Source organism: Peromyscus californicus, unplaced genomic scaffold (genome assembly GCF_007827085.1).
Source record: "Peromyscus californicus insignis strain IS unplaced genomic scaffold, ASM782708v3 Scaffold_3__1_contigs__length_106647218, whole genome shotgun sequence".
Classification (NCBI taxonomy): Eukaryota; Metazoa; Chordata; class Mammalia; order Rodentia; family Cricetidae; genus Peromyscus; species Peromyscus californicus.
This window is the reverse complement of record NW_026294551.1, coordinates 44,762,449-44,773,926: the sequence shown is the minus strand read 5'-3', so window position 1 is coordinate 44,773,926 and position 11,478 is coordinate 44,762,449. Positions and strand designations below refer to the sequence as shown.

The 11,478-nt window shown below is 51.8% G+C and overlaps 3 protein-coding genes and 3 non-coding genes across 9 annotated transcripts; 2 read left to right on the top strand and 4 right to left on the bottom strand.

Annotated features, from left to right (window-relative positions):
• Window positions 1–35: 35 nt before the first annotated feature.
• On the top strand, window positions 36–2,870 carry Tlcd1 (TLC domain containing 1). Of its 3 annotated transcripts, none has more exons than XM_052755831.1 (5): window positions 36–401; window positions 718–800; window positions 879–961; window positions 1,304–1,458; window positions 2,658–2,870. In XM_052755831.1, the coding sequence occupies exons 1-5, from the start codon at window positions 208–210 to the stop codon at window positions 2,809–2,811; spliced, it is 669 nt and encodes a 222-aa protein (XP_052611791.1). In that variant the 5' UTR covers window positions 36–207; the 3' UTR covers window positions 2,812–2,870. The 3 variants fall into 3 exon arrangements, with proteins under 3 accessions (XP_052611791.1, XP_052611789.1, XP_052611792.1); XM_052755832.1 differs by lacking the exon at window positions 2,658–2,870 and adding an exon at window positions 502–571 and having other exon boundaries at window positions 294–401; window positions 1,304–2,144; XM_052755829.1 differs by lacking the exon at window positions 2,658–2,870 and having other exon boundaries at window positions 41–401; window positions 1,304–2,144.
• Window positions 2,375–5,423, bottom strand: Rpl23a (ribosomal protein L23a). Its single transcript, XM_052755834.1, has 5 exons — window positions 5,307–5,423; window positions 4,625–4,808; window positions 2,877–3,053; window positions 2,590–2,659; window positions 2,375–2,417 (listed from the first exon to the last, which is right to left on the bottom strand). The coding sequence occupies exons 1-5, from the start codon at window positions 5,329–5,331 to the stop codon at window positions 2,403–2,405; spliced, it is 471 nt and encodes a 156-aa protein (XP_052611794.1). The 5' UTR covers window positions 5,332–5,423; the 3' UTR covers window positions 2,375–2,402.
• On the bottom strand, window positions 2,736–2,800 carry LOC128123537 (small nucleolar RNA SNORD42). The gene has a single exon (XR_008222716.1). It is a non-coding gene; the product is annotated as a small nucleolar RNA SNORD42 (small nucleolar RNA).
• On the bottom strand, window positions 3,147–3,216 carry LOC128123551 (small nucleolar RNA Z17). The gene has a single exon (XR_008222726.1). It is a non-coding gene; the product is annotated as a small nucleolar RNA Z17 (small nucleolar RNA).
• LOC128123536 (small nucleolar RNA SNORD42) lies at window positions 4,881–4,949 on the bottom strand. The gene has a single exon (XR_008222715.1). It is a non-coding gene; the product is annotated as a small nucleolar RNA SNORD42 (small nucleolar RNA).
• Window positions 5,424–7,466: 2,043 nt separating the features above from the next.
• On the top strand, window positions 7,467–11,433 carry Rab34 (RAB34, member RAS oncogene family). 2 transcript variants are annotated; one of them, XM_052755827.1, is made up of 11 exons: window positions 7,467–7,927; window positions 8,563–8,820; window positions 9,021–9,112; window positions 9,608–9,676; window positions 9,774–9,875; window positions 9,963–10,027; window positions 10,170–10,221; window positions 10,449–10,530; window positions 10,606–10,696; window positions 10,827–10,934; window positions 11,023–11,433. In XM_052755827.1, the coding sequence occupies exons 1-11, from the start codon at window positions 7,733–7,735 to the stop codon at window positions 11,088–11,090; spliced, it is 1,182 nt and encodes a 393-aa protein (XP_052611787.1). In that variant the 5' UTR covers window positions 7,467–7,732; the 3' UTR covers window positions 11,091–11,433. The 2 variants fall into 2 exon arrangements, with proteins under 2 accessions (XP_052611787.1, XP_052611788.1); XM_052755828.1 differs by having other exon boundaries at window positions 7,468–7,927; window positions 9,611–9,676.
• The last annotated feature ends 45 nt before the right edge of the window (window positions 11,434–11,478 follow it).

Genomic DNA, 11,478 nt, shown 5'->3' with positions numbered 1-11,478 from the left:
GGCGGGGCGGGGGCGCGGGCGGCAGGGGCGGGCAGAGGCCGCGGGGAGGAGCGAAGGGGCCTTGAGGGCTCCGCGAAACTGTGGGTCTGGCGGCCCGCGGTAGAGGCAGGCGATCGTGGCGTGCTGGCCAGAGACGGAGTAGTGTTCCCAGAACTGCCGGAGGAGTCGGCCTAAAGAGCGGACAGACAGACGGCAGGGAGGGCCAGCATGCACCTACTGTTGCACCCCGCCTGGCCGCTGCTCCTGGGCGCCACGCTGACCTTCCGGGCACTCCGGCGCGCGCTCTGTCGCCTGCCCCTGCCTGCTCACGTGCGCACCGACCCCCTGCGCACCTGGCGTTGGCACAACCTTCTCGTCTCCTTCACCCACTCCATTGTATCAGGGATCTGGGCACTGATGTGGTGAGTGAACAGCCCGGGATAGTGAGATGGCCGTGGGATCTTTCGCGGGGTGCTCGGACTTTACTCCTTGTTGCTATTCCCATCACTCATGGGTGAACAGACGCCAAGGAGCTCACCTGATTCTCTGTTTGGAAAACTACCCAACCAAGAACGGCTGTGGGAAACCCGAGGTACCTGGGCTTCGGCCAAGCCCCTCCTCACTCTCCAATCAGCCAATAGTGGGCGCCCAGAGTGCCCTGGGACTGGCAAGTGTTGGGGGAGGCGAGGGTCCTCCGGGAGGCTGCAACCGCGAGAACATCCCTTTCCTCCATTTCAGCATATGGCAAACCCCCGAAATGCTGGTGGAGATTGAGACGGCGTGGTCACTTTCCGGCTATTTGCTTGTTTGCTTCTCTGCAGGTAGGTTATGCCCAAAGAGGCCGAGAGTAAGAGGCTGGAAGGCAGCTAAGCGTACTCAGTCTGTTCTTTCCCTACTAGGATACTTCATCCACGACACGGTGGACATTGTGGTTAGTAAACAGACTCGAGCTTCTTGGGAATACCTTGTTCATCATGTCATGGTAAGTGAGAAGCCGGTGATGTGATACAGACGTGGTCACTACCCTTTGAGCCAGGGAGGGAGGCCATCATCTTATTAACCCCAGTAGTGTCAGACTTCTAGGTTGCCTAGGAGTCTCAATGTTTCTGCTCCCCCAGGGTTCCGAGTGCCTGGGTCACCTACGGTCTAGGTAAACTGACTAGGAATGTCAACAGAGCTAAACCCCAATGAGCAAAGTCTAACCCTAGTGGATGAAAACAACTCAGCTGTAAAAATTGGCATCTCTCAGCTGTTTCATGTGCCCTGAAACAGTAGGGGCACCTTTTTCAGTGTTCCTAAAACAGCCCTCTTTACTTGCCCCTAGGCTATGGGTGCCTTCTTCTCTGGTATCTTTTGGAAAAGCTTTGTTGGTGGTGGCGTCTTAACACTCCTGGTGGAAGTCAGCAACATGTTCCTCACCCTAAGGATGATGATGAAAATCAACAACGCCCAGGACCATCTCCTCTACCGGGTCAACAAGTATGTCAACTTGGTCATGTACTTTTTATTCCGCCTGGCCCCTCAGGTCTACCTCACCAAGTTCTTCCTGCAGTATGCTGGCCAGAGGACCCTGGGAACGTTTTTGTTGGTCATTCTGCTCATGCTGGATTTGATGATTCTCACTTACTTTTCCCGCCTTCTCCGCTCCGATTTCTGCCCTCAACGTGCTCCCAGCCGCCAACACAAAGACAAATTCTTGACTGAGTGAGAAAGGATAACCCAGGACATGTAGCAGGGACAGCAAGCATGGCCAGCCAACAGCCTTGTAACATAAACTAGGACTCTGCCTCAAGCCTGGGTGTATTCTGGGCCAGCCTTCCCACCTCACGCCTACACCCACACTATTGAAAACACTAATGAAAGCTCTTCTCTGAAGTCCTTCTTGGGTAAGGGTTGAGGGAAGCAGACCAACCGGTTGGGCATAGCAGAATGAGTGAGGACAAGACACTGTCCAAAAGCCAGTCAACCCACATCACCCTGAAATGGATGCTGACGACTCTAAAATAACCCCTCTGCTCTTCCAAACTCTGGTATTGGTTTCACAACAGCCTCTTCCAGGGATAAAAGGAGGAACTCTTGTAAAGCTTGTGCTCTGAACCTCTGATGGAGGCATGTCCCAGGACAACTAACACTTGTCTGAAGTAATAAATACTTCTGGTACTTGAGCTCTAGCCTGAGAGCCTTAACAGAGGCATCATGGTATGTTCCAATGGAGTAAATAGATTGAGAACAATGGTTTTTGGGCTTTTTTTTTTTTTTGGCTCAGAGCTGGGCTTCCCCAGCACCCACCATATATAAGCATTATTACCTTAATGCATACCACAGTATGACAATGCCACCAGCCCAATCAGAAATTGAAAAAAAGACAAGCAGAGTTATTTATGGTGAAAAAGTATATTTAGAATTAGCCAGCTGGACTCAGTTTAGATGATCCCAATCTGAAAAACAAACAAACAAAAAGGGTATGTTTGTGGAGCTGGAATGTTTAAGGTTAAGTGACCTGGGATGGCAAGATGGGGAGAGGGGGAGGTTGCTAGGAGTAAAGGCAGGACTGAGTGCAGATACAGCACCTACACAAGGGAGTTGACTGTGGATAGATAGGATGCTTACTTTGTTGGCAACATCCAGAGCATCATAGTCAGGAGCCAACCGAACATATGCCTTCTTCTCTCCATCAGGCCTGAGTGGAGAAGGAAGCCTCAGTTGGATGCTCTCACAGACCCAAGCCCTCCCATGTTCCACCCGTCAACCCTCTGCTGCATCAGTGGTTCCTTTGCTGGTGTCATTCGTTTCCAAACATTGAGTTTTCCATCATTTGCGCAGAGGGTCTAAGAGTCACCGTGAAGGACGGGACAGTTTAGTGAACCCACACAAGCTTTCTGCTGGGGACCACTCACCTTATGAGGGTGTTGACTTTGGCCACATCAATGTCATAGAGTTTCTTCACAGCCTGTTTGATCTGGTGCTTGTTGGCCTTGACATCCACAATGAACACAAGTGTGTTGTTGTCTTCTATCTTCTTCATGGCTGACTCAGTGGTCAGGGGGAATTTGATGATGGCATAGTGGTCAAGCCTAGCATGGATGGGAGGAACAAAATGGAGTAAACTGCCCTGGGCCGGGGTTCAAGAGGAGATACACATTGGAACCTAAGTCTAGGAAAGAGTAGGTGCATCAGACAGTAATAGCAATCATTTCTATCAGACTTTGGTCGCTACACAGTGTCATCACATGCACCTGAACCCTCCTGGGGGCAAACTCCGCATTAGAGCCAAAACTTGTATTTCTCTAGACTTGAAGGGTCCTCACCCTTTGAAGAAACTGAAGAATCATGCTTAATTCATACACATTCACCCACTCGAGTTCCATGTTAGCACTTTACTAGGAGGACAGATTTCCCCCTCCCCACGCAAAAAGACAAGAGAGACCTGTATTAAAAGGTTGGCTATGCTCTACAGACTGTTTTTTTTTTTTTTTTTTTTTTGGTTTTTTGAGACAGGGTTTCTCTGTGTAGCTTTGCGCCTTTCCTGGAACTCACTTGGTAGCCCAGGGTGACCTCGAACTCACAGAGATCCGCCTGGCTCTGCCTCCCGAGTGCTGGGATTAAAGGCGTGCGCCACCACCGCCCGGCTCTACAGACTGTTTTTTTAGATGGGGCCTTACAATGTAGACAAGCTATCCTCAAATCCAAGAGCCACCAAGTTCACACACACCCCTTATGGTCTGAGACAGGGTCTCATACATCACATGCCCAAAGATGACCTTGAACTTCAGATCCTCTGGCCTCAACCTCCAAGCATCACAGGTTCACCATCACACAGGATCTATGTAGTGCCAGAGACTAAACCCAGGAATTCAAGAGTTTTACCTAATGAACTACATTCCCAGCCCAAAAGTCAACAGCTAGTCTAAACCTTAGGATAACTTGAAAAGTCAGGAGACTTTTCCTTGAAATTCTGAGGAGTCAAGCTTTACTCATCCAACTACTTTAAGGGTTTTTTCCTTTGTTTTTTCTTTTCTTTTTTTTTTTTTTTTTTTTGGAGACAGGGTTTCTCGGTGTAGTTTTGGTGCCTGTCCTAGATCTCGCGCTGTAGAGCAGGCTGGCCTTGAACTCAGAGATTGGCCTAGCTCTGCCTCCCAAGTGCTGGTATTAAAGGTGTGTGCCACCACACCTGGCCAACTTTTGTTTTGAAGATAGGTCAGGACTCATATCAGACAAAATTCTAGGTCCAAACAGGAAAATGAGGTGATTCTAAAGAACTTCCCCCACATACACAGCCCTCATGTCTTCTTCAGTAAACACGTTTTATCCATTTCTCCAAACTTCCTTTGAACAGTGTTAAAATTTGATAGTTAATTGAAAGTTTATTTCTACACAAGATTAATTAGGAGGTCATCACTGCCCATTGCAGAGAAATTAACCAACCCACTCCCCTCATTCTCAAATGCCATGACACTTGGAACCCTAAGCAGCATCTCCTTGAAGTAGACTTTCAAATATTGATCATGTTAATAATTAACATACAAAGACCTCACGCTTCCACCAGAACAGCCCATTGAACAAATAAGGTAAGCTACTGAGTGGGTAGTAAATTACCAACCCTAGTGCCCTACGACACACTAGTAAGTTTGGGGTCAGTACTGACTTGTTTCTCCTGGGCGCGCTCTTTCGAGGATATTTAGGCTGCCTCCTGAGCCGCAGGGTCTTGGGCCGCCGGAACGTGGGTGACGTGCGGATCTTCTTCTTTTTGTGGCTGTGGACGCCTTTCAGCACTGCCTTCTTGGCTTTCAAGGCCTTCGCTTTGGCTTCGGCTTTGGGAGGGGCAGGAGCTGCGAGAGAAGGAAATGTAACTAAGAATGCAGCGTTCATAAATTGATCCCTTCCGGCGGCCCTGTCAACACGCGCATCAGTGGTTCCTTTGAAGACATCATAGGTCTCAGGAGACTTTAAATTTTTTCCATCATATGCACGATACTGGCAAGCGAGGATAATTAACCCGGAATAACGGGGGAAAAAAAAAAAGAGGGTATCCTTTATAGGTCTGGAGGCTCGGAGCGCCACCCTGTGGATGTTAAGTAGCTTCCCAAAGCTAACCACTTGGTTATCAGTGGCAAGTGATGCCGGCTGGGTCGCCTCTCCAACTCCCTTCACTGGAACTAGCCCATGCGGCTTGGCCCACGCGGTCCTCATACACTGCAGTGGGGGCCTAAACGCGACAGTAGCTCCAAAACAAGTCCCCCATGGCTTAGCCCAGTGGGCATCTTCCCCGTGAGTCCGCTGGGCCGATAGCCCAGGCCAACCCGCCACAGCCCCATGCCGCAACACACCTTCCTTCTTCGCTTTCGGCGCCATCTTGGCGAAAAGGATTGCCTATTCTCGTTCCCATGAGCTTATAGGATGAAGTCTCATCAAAGCCTCGCGAAAGTTTATGCATAGCGTTGATTGGGTGATCAGAAGTGTAGGGCTTCCTGGGAATTGCAGTTCCATTTAATTTCCCAGCGTAAGATCAAGCATGCGCCACTCGTCCCTTCGAAAGGCCTCAAGGCTTCATGGGAGTTGTAGTTTTTTTCCCCCGGACACAAGGTTTTTCTGGGGATTAGTAGTTTTTAAAAGATCCAAGTTTATTTCTCTAGGCTTAAGTCTGTGGGTGGTTATAGCACCTGCTGGTTGAGTCTGGTCCTTGCCACTTCACTTCTTGAGCAATTTTCAGCCTTAGAGAAGAGATTTACAGTGTTAGAAGCCAGTAACATTACCAACTGGGAAAAATACAATTTGGGAAATTGGAAAGCAGCTCAGCACTTAAGATCATGTACTTCGCCAGGTGGTGGCGCCCACCTTTAATCCTAGCACTCGGGAGGCCCAGGCCAGCCTGGGCTACAGAGTGAGTTCCAGGAAAGGCTCAAAAGCTACACAGAGAAACCCTGTCTCAAAAAAAAAAAAAAATCATGTATTTCTCTTTCAGACGACCTGAGTTGGATTCCTAGCAGCCACACCTCTGTGGGCACATACCCACACATAGACAGTATTAAAAATAATTTTAAAGCTGATTGTGGACTCTACATGCCTTTAGTTCCAGCAGTTCAAGCCTGGCCTAGTCTACATAGCAAGGTCCAGGACAGCCAGCGCTACGTAGAAAGACCCTGATTCAAAAAAAGAAAAAATAAGCCGGGCGGTGGTGGCGCACGCCTTTAATCCCAGCACTCGGGAGGCAGAGCCAGGCGGATCTCTGTGAGTTCGAGCCCAGCCTGGGCTACCAAGTGAGTTCCAGGAAAGGCGCAAAGCTACACAGAGAAACCCTGTCTCGAAAAACCAAAAAAAAAAAAAAAAAAAAAAAGAAAAAAGAAAAAATAAATAAATGTAATTTGTAGCTTGGTGTGGTGGCAAACACCTTTAATCTAGTACCAGGAGGTAGAGACAGGCAGATCTCTGTAAATTTAGGATCAGCCTGGTCTACATAGCAATTTACAATCTAGCCAGGTATATATAGTGAAACTGTATTTCAAAAAAATATATTGATAGATAGATAGATAGATAGACAGATAGACTGAAGCCCTTCGTAGGCCACATCTGTAATCCCAGCACTCTTGAGACAAAAGATGGACACAAAGTCAAGGCTAGCCTGTTCTGCATAGTAAGTTCCAGACCAGCCAGCGCTACATGTAGCGAGACTATCACAACAAATAAACAAAGTACACATAGAACGCAATGGGACACAGGGAGAAGAGAAGCAAAGACGTACGATGTTAGAACAGGATTTTCTCTAACTTTTCCATATAGCATCTGTGGAAAATTGAGGGTCCAGAGATAGATGTGATTTAGTTATTACCACAGTGGTTGGGTGGCAGAGAAAAAACGGAGCATGAGATGGAAGAGAGTTCCAGAAGAGCTACAAAACAGCCACACACACACACACACATTGAATTTCCCAAATAATTTTTAGTGTAATTTTTAAAGATTTTATTTATGTCAGGCAGGTTTTTCGAGACAGGGTTTCTCTGTGTAGCTTTGCGCCTTTCCTGGACTCACTCTGTAGCCCAGGCTGGCCTCGAACTCACAGAGATCCGCCTGCCTCTGCCTCCCAAGTGCTGGGATTAAAGGTGTGCGACACCACCGCCCGGCCCGTAAAATTATTTTCGATGCTACATCATAACTGTAATTTTACTAGTTATGAGTTGTAATGTAAACATTTGTGTTTTCCGATGGTCTTAGGTGACCCAGAGGGATAGCGACCTACAGGTTGAGGACCACCGCTCTAAGATAACCTAGTTTTTCCTGTGAATAATTTCATAGTCTTCAACAGTCCTGTCTAGGACTGTGTTCCATTCATCTTCGCATCTTCAAATTTAGCTCCAGACTTCTTCTTCTTCTTCTTCTTCTTCTTCTTCTTCTTCTTCTTCTTCTTCTTCTTCTTCTTCTTCTTCTTCTTCCTCTTCCTCCTCCTCCTCCTCCTCCTCCTCCTCCTCCTCCTCCTCCTCCTTCGTGTGTGTGTGTGTGTGTGTGTGTGTCTGTGTGAATGTGTCTGCACGGCGCGCAAAAAGTAAAAGTTGTTTTGGTTTTGACTGTTCTAATGGGGGGCGGGGAGTGAACACTGGTATTAGAAGGGAGTCCTAGAGTCCCAGAATTGTGATGCGGAATTCCAGTCTACCTGACATTTCTTCATCCTCTTCGGTAGGAGGCTCGACGGGGAAAACAGCAGATCTGAGATGTCTGGTCCTTGGTGGACACCTCGTTCTGATCTTGGCACCCCCTTTAGATGCTTCGTCCCACCTCTCGGGGCAGAAGGGCAAGCAGGGGCAGACTCTCTGTGAGTCATGTTCCAGGCCTGGAGTGGTGGAGGGAAGCGCCGCCTCTCCTTGGGCCCCTTCTCTCCCCCTTTTCCCCTCGGCGGCTCTGGGTCTTGCCAGATGCTGCGCTACAGGCACCGGTTCCCCATCACCAGTTCCGTTGGGTAAGGGGTCCCAAGGAAGATGCAGCCCCGACAGGGAGATGAAGGGGAGAGAGGTTTAGGGGATCCCGGTCTGGAAAGGCTCCTGGGTGGAGGCAGTCTTGGTGTGGGGTAAGGAATCTGGCCTGAGAGCTAGAGCCCGGGCAGCGCGCGGAAGGAGAGAGGAGGGGGGTGGCGAGGGCCGCGACTGGGGCGGCTGCTAGCCCCGGAGCGGCGGGGTGCGGGGCAGGGGCGGCCCTTCTCCAGGAATTTCCGGGGATCGTGTTACAGCGTTCGCGGAGTGGGAACGGAGTGGGACGGCAGGCCTCGCCGCGGGTCCAGGGCCCTCGCCCCCTCCTCTCACCGTTGGCGGGCGTCGGCAGCGCCGCCCCTGCGCGCACTGACCCGGTGTGGCGGGGCGGCCCCGAGCCCCCAGGCCGCTCTGTTATGGTAGGGCCATCCCAGCCCCGAGTTGTCGTCGGGTCTCCGCGGCCCCGCGTTATCGTAGGAGCTGTCCGACCCCGTGTCATTGTAGGGTCCACGAGGGCCCGGGCTCCCCGGGACGCGACTCCCCGCCCACAGCTAGCGGCAGGGGGGTCTCCCCGCCCCCGAGTGGTCTTCGGAACGCCCCGGGCTCGCGTAATTGTTGGCTCTCCCAGACCCGGGGTGATCGTCTCGTCCCCTTGGCCCGCGGTGGTCGTAGCGTCTCCGAGGCCGAGGGCTCCTGCAGGCTCCCCGTGGCCCCGGGTGATTGTCGGTACCCCCGCGGCCGCGGGTCATCGTCGGGTCCCCACGGGCCCGGGCCGCCGGGGCGGATCAGGCCTCCGCGCCTTCCCGGGGAGCCCCCCAAGGCCGCAGACAAGATGAACATTCTGGCGCCCGTGCGGAGGGACCGCGTCCTGGCGGAGCTGCCCCAGGTAGGCACCAGGGCCACGTCGGGCCTCTGGCTGTAGCGGAGTGTGGGCGGGGAGAGGTGGCACCCGAGCAGTGGGATTGGGCCCAGCCCTGTCGCCCAGCGAGGCCCGCTGTTCCTGGGTGGTCCACTTCCCACCCTACCCCCAACCTCTGGCGGCTTGGTCGCGGGACAAAAGCCCCATTCTCACAATGTCCCTCTCAGTGCCTGAGGAAGGAGGCCGCTTTGCACGTGCGCAAAGACTTCCACCCCCGCGTCACTTGCGCCTGCCAGGAGCACCGGACAGGCACCGTGGGGTGAGTTAGGGACACCCCTAACTAAAAAAGAAAACACTCAAGAAACTTTGAAGGCATTCGAATGACCCCTTTGAGGCTCCGTGGCTATGCCTCAGCTCTGACGTTCTCCCCTTTCCTCCCAACGAGGTTGTTTCGAGCCTATGGAGAAGGCATTCACCATGGGGAGGTCATACACCCATCCATAGAGCCTCTAGGCTGGGGTGTGTGCAGCTCAGAGAAAAGAGAGAGCATTTGTCTAATGTGTGTAAAACCCTGGGCCATCACGACCCCTCCCAACCCTCCGCCCCCAACGCACACACTCCAGGGAGAGAGAGAGGGTGAAAGTCCCTAATGTTGAACACTGCTCCCCAGCCCGTCTGTGCAGGACCTTCCAGGCTCCCAGGGAGGCCTGCTGTCGATAGTAATTCATACCTTTCTGCTTAGGTGCAACTAAGACCCAGTAAGAGTATTAGAACCCCCTAGAGTGAAAAGCTGATGTTCACTTCCTCTGTCCAGCAGATTTAAGATATCCAAGGTCATCGTTGTGGGGGACCTGTCCGTGGGGAAGACCTGCTTCATTAATAGGTAACCGGGTGCTGGAGCTTGGCTGGGCGAGGGAGGGCACAGTAAGATCAGTCTTAACAAGGCGGGCTGGGCTACAGGCTACTTGGTGCCTCCCCAGGTTCTGCAAAGACACCTTTGACAAAAATTACAAGGCCACCATCGGAGTGGATTTTGAGATGGAACGATTTGAAGTGTTGGGTGTCCCCTTCAGTCTCCAACTGTGAGTGTCCCGTCCACCCCTTCCAGCTAGCCTTGTCACCCCTGCTGCGCATACCGCTATCTAGATTCTACTCCTCTTGTCTTCCAGTTGGGACACTGCTGGGCAGGAGAGGTTCAAATGCATCGCTTCCACCTACTACCGAGGAGCCCAAGGTATGTATGCCTTGGGCCCTGGAATGCAGGCAGTCTGGGAGCGAGCACATCGAGCTTCCAAGTAGAGCTGGGGGGTAGGGAAAACGAGCCTCAGGCAACCTTCTCTCTGCCAGCCTTGGAGCTGTTTCTATCCCTCTTTCAGCCATCATCATCGTCTTCAACCTGAATGATGTGGCATCCCTGGAGCATACCAAGTACGTGAGGGTGCCCGGAACACAGTGGGAATTCCAGGGAGGGTTTAGAGAAGGTGATCAGAAAAAGAGGGCGTGTCTGTAGCTGCTCGGTAGAGCACCTGCCAGCAATACACGGGGAACTGGGATCAATCCTGAGTCATCCAGGTGGGGGGGAGAGAGAGGGAAGATGGTGGATGGGCTCTGTCGGGCTCACTCATTTCTTACTGCTCGTCCACCATCTGTGGCAGGCAGTGGCTCGCTGATGCACTCAAGGAGAATGACCCTTCCAACGTGCTTCTGTTCCTTGTGGGTTCCAAGAAGGACCTGAGTGTGAGTGTACCAGTGGGGGAACTTCCCAACTTGGTGAGGGGACCCACCCCCAATCTGACGCCAATTTTCTCACAGACTCCTGCTCAGTATTCCCTAATGGAGAAGGATGCCCTCAAGGTGGCCCAAGAGATTAAGGCTGAGTATTGGGCAGTGTCCGCCCTCACTGGTGAGTTGGGGGCCCCAGCCTTCTGCTGTGTGTGCCTGCTCACCTCTCCTCTCACTCCTACATCTGGAGCTGGGTCCAGTGTTCTCAGCATATGTTTCCCCTGAGCATCCATTTCTGTTCCCCATGTCAGGTGAGAATGTCCGGGAATTCTTCTTCCGTGTGGCAGCATTGACCTTTGAGGCCAATGTCCTGGCTGAGCTGGAGAAATCGGGGGCACGGCGCATTGGGGATGTTGTCCGTAAGTGCTTACCGAGTTGGAGGTGGCAGAGGGCAAGGGGAGGAACCTCCAATCCTGCTTCATACATACATTTCCCACCCTTTTCCAGGCATCAACAGTGATGACAAAAACCTCTACCTAACTGCCAGCAAGAAAAAGGCCACATGCTGTCCCTGAAGAGTGAGGACTGTCCAGAAACTGCCCGTTCCTGGGGCATTGTGCCACACCAACTGCTTCAGAACTCAACCCCTGGACATTTGCACTGTTTTTCCAGACCAAAGAACTGCCCCTTGAAGGCAGTGACCCCAGAGGGTAACTGGGACCATGTTAGTCACTTCCTGCCCCCAGGCACCATGCCAAAGACTGGATGACCCTTGACTCCTCTGGGGCTCTCCAGGGTGCCTGGTGGGGGCCAGTGTTCCTGCTGCTTTTGCTCAGCCCGCTGGGCCCTTTATGTATGATGATGCTTAATAATTCCAGCCTTATACTGTGCCTTATGCATTAAAATCTGTTATTAGCATGTTCTGCGATGGAGTCCTTTTCAGGAGATAATGTGGAATGAGTA